Below are 19393 nucleotides of genomic sequence, written 5' to 3' on the forward strand. Positions count from 1 at the left end.
CCTGAGACCCTCTGGCAGCTACTCAGATGCACTCCACATACTCTCCACCCTAACTGTAACCCTCCCCTAGCCCTAATCCTAACTCTAACCCTAATCCTAGCCCTAGCCCTAGCTGTAACTGTTGAACCATCATTTTGGTCCTGTTTTGTTTTGGAGACAGGATCTCACTCTATACCTGGAACTGGAGATAATCTTCAGTCTTCCTAACGCTGGGATTACAGAAAGGAATTTTCATACCTGTTTTAAAATTTGTTAAGCACAGAAATCTGCCTCCAGAGCTCTGGGATTAAAGGCTGTGCAACCTCACCCAGCCTTGATAGGTTCCTGTTTTGAGAGCAGTATATGGTATATGATGGCCTGGCACATGTGCGGTATGAGGTTGCTACTACCACAGAAACCAGCTTAAAGAACATACTGAGAAATGCAGAGAAAACAGTCTTAGGTAGGCTGAGAAGAGTCAAGAAGACAACGGATCAAGCTGGTCATGGAGTTTCAGGTGAGCCTGGACTATACAGCAAGACTCACTTTCAAGCAAAACCCAGCAAGTGTGCATTTTTCCCCCTTACATTTGTCTTTCAAGCCTCAAGACTCTTTGTGACTCATATATAACTTGTAGCCCTAGGCCAATATTGTCAGCAAAAATTCTCTACCTGAATATTTAAGTTGGAACATTTAGACTGTTCATTTTGTAATTTCTGAGTGGCCACTCTTCTGTTAGCTGGAACTAAACAGGTTTTTAATGCAGTTGCATCCACTTATCTATACCTAAAATTGGTCATAGTATCCAATCTCCATGTTACATTATCTTCATTACTATTTTAATTTAGAATTATTATTTATTAATATATTATAATTCAAATTATGTTGTTATTTTAGTGTTTTTATATTTTTAACTTACAATAGTATTTAAGATATTTACAATCATAATGCATACTTTCCAGAAGTAATCTGCAGTCTTTTTTTTTAAATTTCTATATGTAGTCACATTGAATTAAAAAAATAGGTCAGTAATCATACATTGTACTGTAGTATTTTGTTTTGTCATTTTAAATATATTATTTCATGACATACATCGTACATTCAATATTCTTTTTTAACATTTGTAACCACTGTATGGATACACCATGATTTTGCTCAGTTTCTTATTGATAATTGATGTCATTATAAGTTATAAAAGTAATATGGGAGTTGTGTCTTGTGGACAGGATGGAATAAAGCCCCTCAGTTCTGCCTCAGTTTTTCTGAGATGTGGTCTTAGGCTATATAGCCTTGACCACAACATTCAAATTCTCAGTCTGCTTCAAGCTCTCAAGTGATAGCAGGCTTTCTAACCCAGGTTCTGACAAATGACCTTAACTTGGCCAACTACAAATTTATTTTTTGCCTAAGTTAACCACAATATGACTGTACTTGTAATCAAAGACCCCTAAATTGTTGCAGGCTTCTTTAATGTAATCTTTTCCTATTTTGAACTAGCCTGCTAACAGTTCCTTAAACATGTTGGGTTGTTAGGTAAATATTTCATAGGCTATTTTTAATATGTATTCTGTAGTGTTGTCATCTATTATACGCAAGGGCAAGGCTTTCTCCATCTTGTTGAGAGTCCCAAGTGCCGTACTATTTACCACAAACTTCTGATTGCTTTTTGAGTCAGGCTGTGTAGCCTTGGCTGGCTTGGAACTTATTACATAGACCAGGCTAGTGTCACTCCTAGAGATCTGCATGTTCTGCCTAGTCATTAAAGGCTAAAGGCATGTACCACCACACCTGACCCCCACAAATTTTTGAGATAAAATTCACACTGTGGAATTGCCATGCTGGTTTCCCTCTGGCCTTGGGGTATCCAGACCTCCATTTTGCAGCGGTGCTGGAAGGAATGCAGTTTAACCAGGAGGCTAGTACGGTTAGTACGACCTCAGTTTAGTGGTGAGTGCCAGGGGAGAAGCTGCCTTCTCCAAGAGGGTTTTCAGTGGAACAGCTCTTCTGTATTTTGGAGGAATAAGGGCTATGTAAACCTTGGGGAAGTGGGTAGGGGTTTAGGGGTTGAATGTACATCATTGGCTGGGACTGAGGTGCTTGGAATGCTTCATTTGCATGGAGAGGAATTCCAGGTGATAGCTGGACATGTCCCAAAACCTGGTCACCAGGCTATTGCAAGGGTGGCAGACGTCTTGAGGCTATGTGCCCCGGGGCACGCAGGGCCAGAACAGGGAGGGAGGGATTCTTACTCCTGCCAATCTCAACATGAGATTTTTGGGGTTTGGACGTGACCTCACTATTGCTCCAGGCTGGTTCCCCTGGTCCCATGACTCAAAATCTGCCGGTTTCTGCCCAGTGATTAAAGGCTAAAGGCAGCACAACACCCCTGACCCTCACAATTATTTGAGATAAAATTTACACAATGGAATGAACAATTTTTAAGTGTAAACAGAATGCGGTGTCACACTTATAATATTCCAGCTCTTAGGAGGTAGAGGCATGAGTTCAAGGCCAGCATATGCTACATAGCAAGTCTCAGGTCAGTGCCGGCCACATGAGACACTATCCGAGAACAACAAAAAAAAGGTACAATTAAAAAGGACATGTTAGTACAAATGATTGTGCAACTATCAACTGGTATCTAGTTCCAAGACCGTAAATGATTTGAAGTCAAAGCATTTTCAACCTCTGATTTATTTTCTTTAATTCTGTGTGTGCGTAGATTATTTTGGGTTATGTTCATATGTGTGCATGTGAGTGCGGGTGTTTTAGGAGGTTAGAAAATGTATCTGAGCACCTGGAGCTGCAGTATAAGCTGGAGTCCAAAGGTGAAGTTAGAAACTGGTCCACCAGCCCTTTAATCCCAGCAGTTGGGAGGCAGAGGCAGGCGTATCTCTTGTGAGTTCGAGACCAACCTATTCTGCAAAGCCAAGTCCAGGCCCCATAGAAATTGTATTACACAGAGAAAGCAGTCCTACTCAAGAGCAACAAGTACTCTTAACCTCCGGGCCATCTGTCTAGCATCCATAAATTTTGTCTGTGGTTCATGTAATTAAAAAAAAGTCTAACCACTCCACCTTTCTTTCTAGATTATTAATTCTCTAGATTGGAATTTATAAATTAAGTGTAATAAAACTCAAGAGAAAAATTAAGATTTCAGTGTTTGACTTAGGTCTAGTGTCTCACACACCCTCAATGTTGCAACCTAATTTTTTGAGGCAGGAAATTTGCGAGGCGATCGCCAATGAACGCTTAATACAGACGGTAGTCTTACGTTAGTTCCCAAAGGAAACAACTCAAAAAAGGCGTAGTAGAAGCGGACATGGTAGCAGCGCCTCTTGCCAGCAATCCTGAATTCAGGAAGCTTCGAGACTAGCCTATATAGTCCAACAGGGGCTACAGAGACCCTGTCTCAAAATAACAGTAAGCCAGCAAAAACAGCCTGTCCATCACAACTGGAGCTTTCGAACTGCATTTACTATGGAAGGGGAAAAAAGGCTAAAAACGCTTTAAAATCCGCGTTTCATGCCAGAGGCGGAAAGCAAACACCGTGAGCACGCGGCTCCAGGGTTCCTTTAGGTGAGCCACAGACCGCAGGGATCCGCACGGAGGGGGCGGAGAACGCAAATAAACCTCCCAGCCCCTTCCACCTCAGGACCACACACGCACAAGGCGGCGGCCGCATTTCTGGCACCCAGCTCCGCGCCGACGCCGGGCACGCCCCCTAGCCCCGCCCCCGACGCCGGGCACGCCCCTAGCCCCGCCCCTCCGAGTCTCGTGCGCCGCGCGCACCGCGGGAACCGGCGGCCGCCTCTCCTCCCGCCCCGCCCGCGACGCCGAGTGCGCGTGCGCGCCGCGCCTGCCCAGCCGCCGCGCCTCCAGCTGCCCTGGTTACCGTTGGTGCCCGCGACTCCCCCGCAGCGCCTGTTTCGCCGCGGACCGGCCCCGCGGCCGTTCCCCAGGCGCGCGCCGGCGTCACGTGGGCCGAGGCTCCCACGCGGACGCTGGCCGCCTGCTGAGGCGGGAGGAAGGCGCGGCGGCTACCGCTAGCCCTCCATCTCCGCCCCGGGGCTGGCGCGCGGGTCAAAAATGGCGAAGTGGGGGTAGCCGGCGGGGGACTGGACGGCATGGGGCGCGGAGGTGGCACTGTCGGGGGAGCCTGCTGAAGTGGGCGCGGCCGACCTGGCGACCTCGGGCCGGCGCCTCGTAGCGCGCACCACGGACTCCGAGGGTCGCCGAGGGCCCCGCCGAGAGCCGGAGGCGATGGACGAGCAGAGCGTGGAGGTGAGGGTCGTTGCGGAGGGTGGCCGCCGCCCAGGGGAGCCTCTTCTCCTCGGGGCGCCGGGCTCGCCCGTGCCCGGCCGCGGGGAGGGAGGAGGCAGGCCGGCCCGCGGGTTCTGCCGCCCTCAGGGTGCCGAAGCCGATCCGCAGTCAGGTGCTGCGGCTTTTCAGCGATGCCTTCTTGGCACCTGCGCCCGTCGCCGTTGGCAAGGCTGAGCCTTTCCAGAGCAAAACTGCAAATTCATCCGCAGGACCTGCCCCGCTTTCTCGCCGCGACTCGCTCGGAGTGAATAAAACCTTTCTCACCCTCCCGGTCCGTTTTCTAGGGACCACACACTCTGCTGTCTGAATAAAGACTAGTTTCCAGCATTGATTCTCGTAAGGTGACTTCATGGTTGGGATCTTTCCGCAGAGGTTAGAAGCATCAGAAACGATTCCTTTCTGGGATACAACTATGCGATGTAGTAATAATAAAAATTTCAACCTTCCGGACACTAAAATACTATATAATTTTGCTTTTAAAAAGTAAGGGATACAGAGAAACCCCGTCTCGAAAACAACAACAACAACAACAAAACAACCAACCAGACAAAAAAAAGTAAGGGGTAACTTAGCACTTGAGATGAACCCTTATTCATTCCAGTGGCCTTTTTGTCTTCCCAGCACCGGGTTAGGTCTAGTCCGCATCTCTCAGTTTGCAGTCATGATTAGAATCATGAGCAATTTTCTACTTAATTGCTCTTGTGAACGTTGTATAAAGGTTTTGTAAGCTTATCTTGGTTTTAGGATGGTTTAAGTTTTCTTGGCTAGAGTAAAAACAAACGTTGGTACTGCAGAAATTTAAGATACACAGTAACAGCACATTTAATTTTAGTTTTTTTTAAATTTTGTCAATTACTTTCAAGAAGGATTCTTCTGAAATTTAAGAAAGATGCTATTGTTTTTCCCTGTTTGCAACTTTTTAGAACACTTTCCTGTTTACAATTTTTTTGTTCACTAGATGTCAGAAGGGACACAAAAATTTTTAGATTCTTAAGCTCACATTAGTTAATTGATTATTTAGTGTGCTTATGGGTGTGCATTCATTGGTGAGTTCATGCCGAGGTCGGGACAATTTGGAATCGGTTCTTCTACCACGTGGGATGAATCTCCTTCTACCAGCTGGGATGGAATTAAGGTCTCCACACCTAGTAGCAGGAGCCTTTGCCTGCTGAGCCACCTTGCCACTACCAGTGTATCTTTTAAAAATTTACCCCTTGTCTGGACATGGGGTGCATACTTTAATCCCAGCCCTTGGGAAGCAGAAGCAGGCAGACCTCTGATATCTAGGCCAAGATGTTGAGCATAGGATATTTCAGGCCATATATATATATATAATATATTTCCTGAGACAGGGTTTCTCTGTGTAGCCCTGGTTGTTCTGGGACTCTTTGTAGACCAGGCTGGCCATGAACTCAAAGAGAACCATTTGCCTCTGCCTCCCAATTGCCAGGATTAAAGGTGTGCACCACCATGCAAGGCATGGATGCCGAAATTTACTTAATATTTGTTATGAGGGCTGAAGTCACATTCTTACTTTTACTAAAGTACCCCAGTAAGAATATTTCTACATATAGCCTCTTTTCATTTTCTTTTTTAAAATGTGTATCAAGGTGTAGGGGTGGGTGGGTGTGTTTGTTTATGGTACACATACGGAGTTCAGAGGAGACTCATTGGTCATACACTCCACCTTTCGTTTGAGACAGGGTGCCATTGGCCTGGTCACCAGTTAGCCAGGCCAGCAGGCAGTGAGCATCCAGGGCTGTGTGTGTGCTTGCTGGGGTGACAGGCAGCACTACACTGGATTCTGGGGATCTCAGATTGTATGCTTTCAAGGCAAGCACTTCACTGCGTAGGCTACTTTCTTAGTCCATATGTTTTTCTTGGAATCATCATCAAGCTCATTAAAAACAAGCATGTTGGTCTGGAGAGATGGCTCAGAGGTTAAGAGCACTCTCTGTTCTTCCAAACGTCCTGAGTTGAATTCCCAGCACATGGTGGCTCACAACCATCTATGGTGAGATGATCTGGTGCCCTCTTCTGGTGTGCAGGCTACATGCAGACAGAATATTGTATACATAATAAATGAACAAAATGTTTTTTAAAAAGATTAAAGATTATAAGAAAAAAATAAAAACACAAACAAGCATGTTTTCCAGATGTTCTGACTAACCAAGTTCTGAGTTGTGAATACAGTTAAAACTGAGGCGTTATCAGCTCCAAGTAAGTGTAAATGTTGAGTGAATTTTTTTTCTCTTTTCCTTCTTTCTTTTTATTTTTCTTGAGACCAAGTCTCAATGGCTAGCCCTGGCTTGTCTGTGGGACTCACTATGCATATTCTTAGACTAGCAGAGATAGTCGGCCATTGGTTCCTGAATGCTGGCAATAAAGTTGTGCACCATTATGCCTGGCCTTGAGTGAAGGCTTTTTTTTAACATGTTCTTTACTTAGTGTAATCTGGGAACCCTACATCTTTTGTTTTCAGAGCATTGCTGAGGTTTTCCGATGTTTCATTTGTATGGAGAAATTGCGTGATGCCCGGCTGTGTCCTCATTGCTCCAAGCTTTGTTGTTTCAGCTGTATTAGGGTAAGTTGTAGTTCTTTTAAGTGCGTTCAGTTTTTGTTATTACTGTTTTGTTTTTGAGACAGGTCTTACATTGTAGCTCTAGCTGACCTAGAATTCGCTATGCAGACCAGGCTGACCTCAAAATTACAGAGATCCACCTGCCTCTGCCTCTTGAGTGCGGAGACTAAAGAGGGCTCCACCATGCCTTGTGTATTTTGTTTATATATGCTGTACTGTAAGTATTAACCATGTCCCTTTTTTGCTTGTTTGTTTGTTTTGAGACAGGGTTTCTTTATGTACAGCCTTGGTTGTCTTGGACTCACTTTGAAGACCACGCTGGTCTCAAACTCACATTTGCCTGCCTGTGCCTTTGCTGGGATTAAAGGCGTGTATCACCATGCCCAGCTCCATGTTCCTTTTAAAATGTAGTGTGTGGCCTTTAAAATGTTTGTTTAATAAAAGCTTCTCAATATTGCACCATTTTAAAATGTGAATTGTGTCTGTTGTTTGCATATATGTCTGTGCACCAGGTGTGCTCTTGGAATCCAGAAGAGGGTGTCAGATATCCAGGGAGTGGAATTACATAAGGTTTTGAGCTTCCATGTAGGTACTGGGAATTGAACCAGGATCCTCTGGAAGGGCAGCCAATGTTCTCAGCCATTGAACCATTCCTCCAGTCCAATAGAACCAATTCTTGGGGGGAGGGGTCCAGGGGCATGTGTTTCAGTGTTTCTATGTAGCCCTGGCTATCCTGGAACTCACTCTGTAGACCAGGCTGGCCTCAAACTCAGAGATCCACCTGCCTGTGCTTCATGAGTGTTGTGATTAAAGGCAAGTGCCACCTGCTGGCTGAGCACAGTTTGTATTGTATTTTGAAGACAAGTAAACAGTCAGTTATGACATCTAAGAAATTGAGTGTCTCTGAAAACAAAGCTTGCTGTAATTTTATTTTCACTCTTTAATATTAAACATTATTTTTTATTTTAAAGGTGTGCACTTCTACCTCTAACACACTCTAGTCACACATTTAACAAGTACTTCGCAACATGTTTGTCTGATTTATGTTTGGAATTTCGAGATACTAAAATAAATGATAGACAACCCTCCTTGAACGTATTTAAGTCTGATTAAGGAATTCAACTGCAGTGATTACACTGAAATATATGTACTATCATTTACCATTTATGGGTAAATGAAAAAAAATGCTAATAATGAAATGACTTCAAAGGAAATGAATAAAGTCCAATGTATAAAACAAAAGTTATTTTGGTTGTGTGTGCACAGCCAGTAGCACGTGTGCAAATGCATGGTTGAAACTGCCCTGCTGACATGACTCAGATGAAAATTAAAACTATGTAAAACTATGTAATGTACTCTTCATCTCAAAATTTCTATTTTCTGCCAGGCAGTGGTGTTTCACACCTTTAGTCTCAGCACTCAGGAGACGGAGGCAGGTGAATCTCTGAGTTTGAGGACAGCCTGGTTTACAGAGTGAGTTCTAGGACAGCCAGGGCTACACAGGGAAACCCTGTTTGAAAAGATTTTTTTCCTATTTCCTTATTTTTCCATAAAAGACAGAGTGGGAATGCTAAGATGACTTAGCAGGTAATGGTACTTATTTTCAAGCCTGATGATAGGCGTTCAGTCCCACAGGGGAAGGACAGAACTGGCTAGTTCAAGTGGTCTTCACAAGCAAGTGACGTTCAAAGGCAAACAAGGAAAAAGTGAAATAGAGGGAAATGTTTTCTTGTCAAGAGTAATTTCTAACTGGGCATTTTTGGGGTCCTTTAGTCCCTGCGCTTGGGAGGCAGAGGCAGGCAGATCTCTGTGAGTTCAAGGGTAGCCTGGTCTACAGAGCTTTTTTCAGGACAGTCAGGACTACTTAGAGAATCCCTGTATTGAAAAAAATTAAAAAAAAGTAATTTCTATAACACTTAAATTATTTTCTTCTAGTCACAGGACTAGCAAATAGTGGAGCTGAAGTTGAATCCAGTTGTGTCTGTTTTAGAGCGGGTATATGGCCGGGCAGTGTTGGTGCACGCCTTTAATCTCTATGCCTGGGAGCTGAGGTAGGCAGGTCTCTGTGAGCTCAAGATCTACAGAGTGTGTTCCAGGATAGCCAAAGCTACACGGAAAAATCCTGTCTTGAAAAAAATGAAGAAAGAAAAAAGCCTGTGTATGTTGCTACTATTATGTGCAGATCTAGATTACATATGAAACTAGTTCTCACATTGATAAAAGGAGATAGTTAATCATTTTTAGCTTTGTTTCTTTAGCTACAGGATTCATATTGTTTTTTAAGTTCCATAATTAGTTGGGCAATGAATGAAAGTTGCTAAAAGATATTTGAGAAATTAGAAAATAGTATCTACTTGTGAAGTTTTATTCTAGTATTTTATCAACTTGTGAAGTTTTATTTTAGTATTTTATCAGTCACTGTACATGATATTTTTAAATTATGAAACTGCAGCTACAGAGACTTGATTGGTCTCTGTCACTATAGTGAATACTTGGAGTCTGTCTAGACTGGGTTTTATTGGTGAAGGGTTTGAGAGTGCTTGAAAGTTTTGAAACTGCTTGTGACCTCTGCTTATTATGTTATACCTCATTGATTGTTTTTTGTACCTTTCCCTCTTCTTTCTAGTGTGTTTATTTACTCTGAGGATTTGGATTTACTTGCAGCTCTAGCTATCTACATATGGGTCCTGGATCTAGTTGTTGAATGTTGTGGTGTTAGTGTTCAAACCTAGGACCTTGTATATGGTAACTGGCAAGTGCTTTACTTTTGAGCAATGCTCTTAACACAGAGCAGGCTGTCTTAAGTGCTGTCTGGGACCTGATAACACCTGCAGCCAGCTTGACACAGTCTGCTTGGTTAGACCATCTGCTTTGGCACTCTCTTGGATGTGGGAAACACCAGGACCTGACAGGCTATTGGAACATATATGAGGGCAGAAGACAAAGTTAAGTAAGTTAGGGAGAAAAAAATTTAGGTGCATATTTGAAACTTGGGGGAGGGGGAGGAATTGACAGTACTTATCTGGCATCCATCTGACTTGAGAGGTAGGTTCAGGTGGGCTTCCTATAGCTCACAAGAATCTTTTTGTTTTTTTAAAGATTTATTTATATTTATGTATATGAGTGCTCTAGCTGCATGTACACCTGCATCCTGGAAGAGGGCATCAGATCACATTATAGATGGTTGTGAGCCACCATGTGTTTGCTGGGAATTGAATTCAGGACCTTTAGAAGAATAACCAGCATTCTTAACTTTTGAACCATCTCTCTAGCCCACAGGAATTTTTTAAGTTTTTTTTAAAAAAAAGATAAGTTTTAAATATGCTAACATATCCATTGTTTGTAGTTTATAGCAGAGTACACATTGTAGAAAAAGGCAGTAGACATATGTCTTTGTGTCATAGCATAACAGGCTTGGAAATGATCGTGAGTCAACACCATGAACAGACTTTGAAGTGAGCTCAGGGAAGACAAGCCTTCCGTGAAGCAGAAGGGGCAAAAGCTCACTTGATACTGATTTTCAGTATGATCACACACTGTGAAAGAGGGTCTTCTTTTCTCTTAAATATTGTTGCCAAGACCTCTGGGGCTCTCCTGGTAGTGTTTGGGCATGCCAGGACTTTTGACTGGTCAGTTTTCCCTTCCTTGCCCACAAAAGGCTGAATTAGGAACATGTAGTGTTTGAGGTTAGCCTGAGCTATATAACGAGTTTAAGACTAGCCTGGAGCAGGCTGGCCCACGCCTGTAATCCTAACACTCAGAGAGGCAGTGACAGGCCAATCTCTGTGAGTTTGAAGCCAGCCTAGTCTACAAATAGCTTCCAGGGCAGCCATGGCTACACAGAGAAACCTGTCTCGAAAAACAAAACAAAGACTGCCTTGGAGTGTAGAACAAAATCCTGGCTCAGAAAAAGCAAAAGGAAAAATCTGTGGCGTTCATGAAGAGCTTTTGGAAGGAAGTGTCATATTAATTAAAATCTAAATGATGATTGGGATTTTTCTAGACAAAGGTGTTGATGAATATGGTGATTAGAAAAGGAAACATTTAAAAGCCTAATTTTGCTGGATCATAGGATGTAACTGAAGAGGTGTGGCTGGAACCATTTCTTGAAGGAAGGTGTGGAAAGCTAAGTCTTAGTAGAAGAGTGATATATTCAGAGGAAGAAACTTGACTCCAGCCTCATGCCACAGGCTGCTGTGAGGACACAGTGAGATCCCACAGGGACAGGCCTGGACATAGTGTCTGATTTGGAGTGAGTGCTTTTCAACTATGACTGATAGTACAGTTTCCTCGCCCCTTCCTTCCAGATTTCAGAACCAACTCTTCAGTATCAGGGCCACAGAAATGTTATTCAAGATTATTAAGAACAGTGAGGTTCTTCTCCATTTGCTCCTTCCCCCTTTCTGTCTTTGCTTTCTTTGCATAGTAATTTAAATTTTTTTTTAATCATTTTCTTTGCTAGGGTCTCATGTAACACCAGCTAGCCTCTGACTGTAACCAGAGCTGACTTTGAACTTTTGATTTTCTTTACTTCTATTTCCCAAGAGCTAGGATGGCAGATGTGTGCCTTGGGCTCCATGCCCTGTTTTAAGCAGTGTAGGAGATTGAGGTACGTCCTTGAGCATGCTGGGTCAGCGCTTCACCAACTGGGCTACATTCCCAGCCACTCCAGTTGCTTGAGAATGTTATTCTTCAAGGTTTCCTTGGGACCCTCACTTTAATGTTAAAGTTTATTTTTTATAGGAATTCAAAGTGATAAATAACTTATTTTGAGAATTAGCAGTGTAAGATTGTTTACCTTGAACAGTATTTGTAGTAAATAAAATAAAAATGAGTGTTGGACTATGTGATGTTTATTATTATTAGCCCTAAGATTATCACGCTAGTATTATCTAACCTGCTATCACAAATAATAAGACACAGGCACTTAATTAGATTTTATAATTGCGTTATTTACCTTGAGCCGGGCAGATAGTCCTACCTATACTGTCTGAATCACTTCACCATCCAACTCTACCTCCCAGGCCTCACCTAATGCTATCCTCCTTAATCCTCCTCTTCCACCATAATCTTACAAGTACTTGCTTTTATTCTTCATCTGGGCCTTTTCTTGACATTATTAGAGTCCTTCCTTCTAGCCCCACATGGTTTCTTCTCCAGATTAACCAATCCTGGGATCCCCTCATTTCTCTATTCCTATTTTTCCCCTGATTCTCACAATTCTCTGGTCTTCAAAAGTCCAGGAGCTATAGCCATGCCTACCCCCTTCTGCCCTGTCCAGGTATAGGCCATTTAATGAACCAGAGTGCCAGTAGTTAGCATTAGACCAAACTCCAACACCAATAATTAAAACAAAGTTTGAAGTTCTTAACGTTAGTTTTTTGTTTTTTAATACTGTGACAACATACCTGACAAAAACAGCTTATATTGGGAAGGACATAGTTTCAGAATCCAAGTTGAAGATATAGTCCATCATGATAGGTAGTTATGGTGGCAGAAGGAGATCCAACCATATCATCAGGCATATGAAACAGGCAGCCAGTCCATCATCTGCACAGTCAGACAGCAGAGGCAGGTGAATGCTGGTACAAAGCTCACTCTCCTTTTCCCTCTTTATTCGGTGCAAGGTCCGTGTCCATGTGATGGTGCCATCCATATTCAGGCTTGGCCTTACTTTAGTTAAATAAACCTCTTTGGAAATATCCTCAGAATCCCAGCCAGAAGTATGTCTCCACAGTGGTTCTAAACCTAATCAAGTTGATAATTAAGAACATCTATCACCACCATTAGTCTGGTTACAGAAAATGGTTTAGAGTCTTAATCTCCCTGCTTTAGGTATATTTTTAAATGTTAGTGTTTTGGGTGCATGTGTGTCTGTGCACTTGCATGCCTGGTGCCTGAGGAGGCCAGAAGAGGGCGCTGGAGTTACAGTTGAAGGCCTCCATGTGGGAGCTGGGACTCAAACCTGGGTGCTCTGGAAGAACAGGTGATGCTCTTACCTGCTCAGCTATCTCTCCAGCTCCCAAGTATTTGTTTTATGCATGGGAATACAACTGTTCCTATCCAGTAATAAAGTTTTTTTTTTTTTTTTTTTTTTTTTTTTTGTTTTTGTTTTAATATTTTTGATACACTCTTGCTGTGTAGTCCTGGCTGGCGTAGAATTCACAATGTAGAAGAGGCTGGCCTCAGACTTGTGATCCTCCTGCTTCTATCACTAAGGTGCCAGGATTGGGGGCATTTGTCACCACACAAATGCCCCTGAAGTAATTTAAAAGATGAAGGTATGGGCTGGAGAGATGACTAGGCTGTTAAGAGCACCTGCTGCTGTTTCGGAAGCTCTGAGCTCCTGGCACCCACCTAGTGCAGCCTACAGCTGCATGTAACTCCAGCTCCAGGGGTTCAGCACTGGACATACACACATGCATGCATGAAGTTAATAAAATGGAGAGTTTTTATTCCATCTATTTGTGTGTGGATGGGACAGCATATGGAGGTCAGAAGATGACTTACGGGAGTTAGAGCTCTTTTCTACCGTGTGGATGACACTTGGGGTTCAGACTCAAGTCTTCAGCCTTGAGGGCTTCCTTTTCTGCTGAGTCATCACCAGTTTAGGGTTTTGTAGAGACAGACATTATTATCTTCAGAAATGTTGTACAGTTACAAGGAAACCAGAATTCCTGGGTGTTTAATTTACCAAACCATCAAGTGCCTGTGAGACCTGAAGAGTTGCTGCTGCAGTGCTTACTTGTGTTTTTACGGCTGACGGACACGCCCACAGTGAATACCTTAGAATTAGTTTGCTTTCTACAAAGTAAATTTGGAGTACCTTAAACTCAGTGGTTTGTAATTAGTTACAAAAAAAAAGTTACTGTGGCTTATTTTTGAGGGTAGAGTGACAACATTATTTCTATAAAGATTTCATCTTTGTGATAGCCAGTTAGCCCAAAATCACTTCCTTTCCTTTGGGAGAGTAGGTGCTTAACTATTTTGGGTTGAGTTCTATCCCTTTTAAAGTTTGTTCCTATCATGATAATGATGAAAGAGAGATAGTAGATTGCCTGTTATTTTTGTATCTCTAAAATAAATGTAGGCACTAGAGAGTTAAACTCATTAAATGCAGTTTATAATGACTAGATATATAAAGTAATGGTGTTTTTGTAATGGAAATTAATTTTTTTTTTTTGTCTCCTTAGCGCTGGCTGACAGAGCAGAGAGCTCAATGTCCTCATTGTCGGTAAGTGTTTTGCTATGTATATATATATATGGAAAATGGTAACCAAAATAAAAGCCCAGGGTCAGAGGATGTCCTGGAATATAAAAAGGCAGGTTCCCCCTTCCTCCTTCAACTCTGCAGTTTTCTGCGTTTCTTTTGGTTTGTGATAAAGTTGCGTAGGAAATGATCAGTAGGTCCAGAAAAAGCAGTGCGTCAACTATATACCTGACTAAATTTTTGTTGAATGTATTGTGTGATTATGTTGTGCCCTTGTTTTTCTCACATAATTATTGTGTGACTTAACTTTTTAATTTAAACAAAAATGTAATTGGTCTTGGTAGCTCACGGCTGTAGTCTCAGAACTCAGGAGACTGAGGTAGGTGGTGAATATTCTCACATACCTGAAACCGCACACACAGTACTTACTGTTTTGATTCTCTTTCTTGATGTTTTTTTACTCTTTGGGATAGTTTTACTCTTTGGGATAGGTGGAAGATAGCCCAGGCTAGCTTCCACCTGTAAGGATAAACTTGAACCCCTGACAGCCATGCTCCTTTTCAAGTGATAGTATTTACAGGCATGTGCTCCATACCTGGCTTTATAATTTGCTTTTTTTCCCCTTGTAAAATCAGTGGGTATATTTCACTGATGGTGTGTGTATGTAAGTCATTTAAGCAAGTGTTTGATAACCCTTTTATAAGTACCCCTGGACTGACTTATGTTCATATTGAGAGTCACTTAGCTCGTTTCTACTTCTGGTGATTTTAGGCTACAGTGCCAGAGACTACCTTTTGCTGTTTTATTTTTTCACTTTACTTTACGAGGAGAAAACTTGCTGTTGTGATGGTACTCACACTTATATGCTGCCACTGAACTGTGTTCTAGGCCAGTGGTGTCAGTTTGTACAGATAAACTTAGGCTAAGAAATTAAAATTAAAAATTTATAATTTGAATTATCATTGTTAGTGTTTAGTTGGTACATATTGCTGTGTGTATGTGTGTGATATATATGAATGCGACAAAAATAAGTCACAAAGTGTACTTTTCATTGCCTCTTTGCTTTTTTGACACAGAACCTCACTGTGTAGGTTAGTTCAGCTCAAACTCATTTTACCAAAACTGCCCTTGAACTCTTCAGTTCTATAGCCTCAGTGAAAAGATTGCAGATATGTTTTTTCATATCTGGCTATTGTTGTTTTAATAATCATATGCTCTGTTTTGAGCAACTCTTATTTTAGAAAACTCTTGGCTGTCTGAGAGAATATATACATGTATGGATTTTCTTTTCAGTGCTCCACTCCAGTTACGGGAACTAGTGAATTGTCGTTGGGCGGAAGAAGTGACACAGCAGCTTGATACTCTCCAGCTGTGTAGTCTCAGCAAACATGAAGAAAACGAGAAGGACAAGTGCGTGCTTGGGTTTTTGTTGAGTAGTTAATAGATTGTACCATGTGCTGTTTTAATGACACTTTGTGTATTTGTATACGTATACTTAAATAATTGGTTTGCGTGCGTACTTGGTCAAGTATGTCTATGTATGTATGGGTACTGGGGATTGAACCTAGGGCCACATGCACATGAAGTAAGCGCTCCCTGGTTTCAGCTTCAAGACCTGGGACACTATGTTGCTAGTTCTCTGTTATCTGTAAGTGAGAAGGTTAATGTTAAGCTTCCATTTGTTACTTAATATTAAATTTTTTTTTCTGTTTTTTAATATTTCATAACCACTCACCCACCCACAGAGGTGCAAAGTACTGTGCTAGGTTAGGAGATACAAAGGAAAAATGGATTATTTCTTTTTAATTGATTTACAGGAGCACAGCAATATACAGTGGTATAGTCTTGTTAAAAATTATAATGGGAACAAATTTTGGATAGAAAATAACAAGTAGTTTTATATTGGATGTTTACAGATACTGGTCATATCTAGAGTGTTATTGGGAATAGATCAAAGGTAGAAAGTTAAGAGAGAGTCCAGAAATGTTAAATGTTTAAAAATAAAGTCGTAACTGTATTTATATGCAGTGTGTTTAAGTTGAAACTAGAGGGGTCATTGGAAATAAAGCTTAGACCTATTTATTTATCATTCTATAGAACTAGGACCATGAGGGCTAAAGAAATGGCTCAGTGGTTATGCGTACATACTGCTCTTGCAGAGGCCCCAAATTGGACTCCTCTGACCCATGTCACTCACTTGTCTCATAACTCCTTGTAACTTCAGCTCCAGGGGCACACAGAGCCTCAGTCTTCCTTGGCACTTGCACATACATGAACATAACCACGGGCAGACAGATATACACATAATTTAAAGTAATAAAAAGTAACGAATATTTTTTAACAAAGAAAAATAAAAGTAAACAGCATAGCAGAAATGGGAGGAGGACAAATTGGTCTGTTTTTATTTGTTTGGCTGGTTTTCTTGGTACAGGCTCTTGCTGTGTATCCAGATTGACCAGTCACTATGTAGTTTAGCCATCCTTCTGGGTATAGAGATTACAGGTTTGTGCCTCTGTGCTCAGTTGATGCCTGGCGTGCTAGTCCATAATTAAATAGTTAAATAAAAGTGGCAGTTATTTCTACTACTGTTCCAGCTAAACTAGACTCTGTAGGCTATTACTTTTAGCATTGTGGTGGTCGTAACGAGAAATTTAAATATAACATATTTCATCAGTGATTGCTGTGGAATAATGAGATAATCACTATTTGGAAAGGTTCTTTTTGTTGGGCTTTTACATTTTTATATTAGTGCCTCTCAAAGAAGGAATAGATGTCCTATGGTTTCCTTACCTGACAATCTTTATTTTAATTAAAAAAATTTGAGACTCAGCTTCCCAAGCGTATTACAGAGATGTGCCACTGTACTCAGCTTTTGGATTATTTTATATATATTTCATGTAAGGTGAGGGTCAACTGGGTAGTTTGAATAGTGTTAAAAAAATTTTTTTTCTGTAGTATTAGAGGCAGGAAATCTAAGAGCAAAGGTACTTGATGAAGAATTGGTTTCTGGTGAAGCTTCTTTTTTTGACTTTTGGCTGCCTTCCTGCCGAGTCACTTTGGAGGTTAATTTTCAACATAGAAATTTTGGGGAGGCTGGCCGCAGTGGTACACATCTGTAATCCCGGCACTCTGGGAGGCAGAGGCAGGCGGATCTCTGTGAGTTTGGGGCTAGCCTGGTCTTCAAAATGAGCCCAGGACAGCCAAGGCTATACAGAGAAACCCTGTTGGAAAAACAAAAACAAAACAAAAAACAATAAAAGATTTGGAGGAGAGCACAATATTGAACTTTATTGTTTTACATGTGGACATTTGCATTAAGAGAAAATGTGAAGTTGAATGTACATTTCTGATAAGGACTTGGTATTGACATTGTGCAGCTGAGATGTCTTGATTGTTATTATTGGCCAGTCAGAGGAAAGTTACTTGTTCGTGTACATATGCTTTTATTAAAAGATTAGCATGACAGTCCTCTGTGGTTTTTCAAGACAGTGTTTCTCTGTGTAGCCTTGGCTGTCCTGGACTTGCTTTGTAGACCCGGCTGACTCGAACTCACAGAGATCCCCCTGCCTCTGCCTTCCAGAGTGCTGGGATTACAGACTTGTGCCACCGCACCTGGCACATGACAGTCTTAATCACGAATCACGAAGTAGAGGGAGAGTATTTTGTATATACTGATGAAAGGAAGTGGTGTATTTTATTTAGAAAGAAATCTATAATTTGCTTGTTTAAAGTTTAAAAATTTTGTTCATGTGTCATTATTTATCGTAATTCTTAGAAGCCGTTGAATACATTTTACTTTTTTTAATGATTTTAAATTGATCTGTTTGCCTTAGCTTAGAAATTTGTTGAAAATTATATTCATGTTTTAATTTATAACTGTCTTTTCTTTTCATAACTAATAGATGTGAAAACCACCATGAAAAGCTTAGTGTGTTTTGCTGGACTTGTAAGAAGTGTATCTGCCATCAGTGCGCACTTTGGGGAGGAATGGTGAGCAGAACAAATTTAGCACCGTCTCTCTGGTTTAGATACTAGAAAGCATTGATATAATTAGTTGGTTTAAATGGAATAAAATATTTTACTCTGGAGAATGGAAGTATATCTTACCTGTTTATGCATGCCTTGTTAAAGGTGTTGTGTTTTCTGCTAGTCCAAAAGAGCCTCTATGGGCAGGTGTGTTGGTGTAGGATGGATACTGCTTTCATGGCTTAATGTATATAAAATACATAGTGTACATTTTAACATTTTTCTCCCTTTTTCCCCCCTGTGGTGCTAGCAATTGACCCCGGGCCTTGTGCTTGCCTTGTCAGTACCATGTCAGTAAGTTAGACCCCCCAGCCCAGGATCAGGGACTTTGCTTTGAGTACTGGTCAGTTGCTCTTTATACTTCAGACGCTTCTGAAGTAATGTGAGTATGAATATATATATTACCTAACAGTCCAGAGGCCCTCACCATTCCCATGGTTGCCACTTCCTCCCACTTCAGCCTCTATCCAGAGTTGGGACTACAAGAATGCACTCCCATGCAAGCTTTTAAGAGATTTTTGAGATAGGGCTCTTAGCGTGTAGACCAGGCCTTAAACTTCACCAGGGTTTCTCTGTGTAGCCCTGGCTCCATTATTTTCTTAATGTCTAGTATATAGACTCTTGAAGGCATTGCTTCATTGTCAGGGTGATTTCTTGTAAGCACTGGCTTGTTTTAAGAGGATAAAGGTGATATAAAAAGGTGAAATTCATTTGAAAATATTTATCAGTTTGCCACTGTTTGTAGAGTGTTAAAGAGGAATGTAAATGCAGTTGAAATGTATGAAACCTCCTCATACTACTCATATTGGTTCCTGTAGCATGGTGGACACACGTTTAAACCTTTGGCAGAAATCTATGAACAGCACGTCACTAAAGTGAATGAAGAAGTAGCCAAACTTCGTCGACGTCTGATGGAATTGATCAGCTTAGTTCAAGAAGTGGTAAGATTACTTTTACATAAAATTGATAACCTTTTTTGATTCTATGTTCTTTTTTTTTTTAAGTTATTTATTTATTATTTACACAGTATTCTGCTGCATGTGTGCCTACAGGCCAGAAGAGGGCACTAGATCTTGGATGGTTTTGAGCCAACATGTGGTTACTGGGAATTGAACTCAGGACCTTTGGAAGAGCAGCCAGTGCTCTTAACCTCTTGAGCCATTTCTCCAGCCCTGATTCTATGTTCTTATATAAATCAGATGTCGAAATCAAGATTTTCAAAGTAAAGATTTGATAGGCTGGTGGGCCAGCAAGTGCTAGAGATCCTGTTTCTG

The 19393-nt window shown here is 41.5% G+C and overlaps 1 protein-coding gene across 2 annotated transcripts in view; it reads left to right on the forward strand.

The window, feature by feature from the left end:
- The first annotated feature begins 4057 nt into the window (after positions 1-4057).
- The window catches only part of Trim37 (tripartite motif containing 37), a 126473-nt gene continuing 111137 nt past the window's right edge, over positions 4058-19393 (forward strand). For both annotated transcript variants that reach the window (XM_055620446.1, XM_055620447.1), the window contains exons 1-6: positions 4058-4263; positions 6785-6886; positions 14077-14117; positions 15387-15503; positions 17996-18083; positions 18938-19060. In XM_055620446.1, the coding sequence (XP_055476421.1) occupies positions 4243-4263; positions 6785-6886; positions 14077-14117; positions 15387-15503; positions 17996-18083; positions 18938-19060 (492 nt within the window). In that variant the 5' untranslated portion in view covers positions 4058-4242. The remainder of the gene's footprint in view (positions 4264-6784; positions 6887-14076; positions 14118-15386; positions 15504-17995; positions 18084-18937; positions 19061-19393) is intronic.

Source organism: Psammomys obesus, unplaced genomic scaffold (assembly GCF_907164565.1).
Source record: "Psammomys obesus unplaced genomic scaffold, mPsaObe1.curated_primary_1811, whole genome shotgun sequence".
Classification (NCBI taxonomy): Eukaryota; Metazoa; Chordata; class Mammalia; order Rodentia; family Muridae; genus Psammomys; species Psammomys obesus.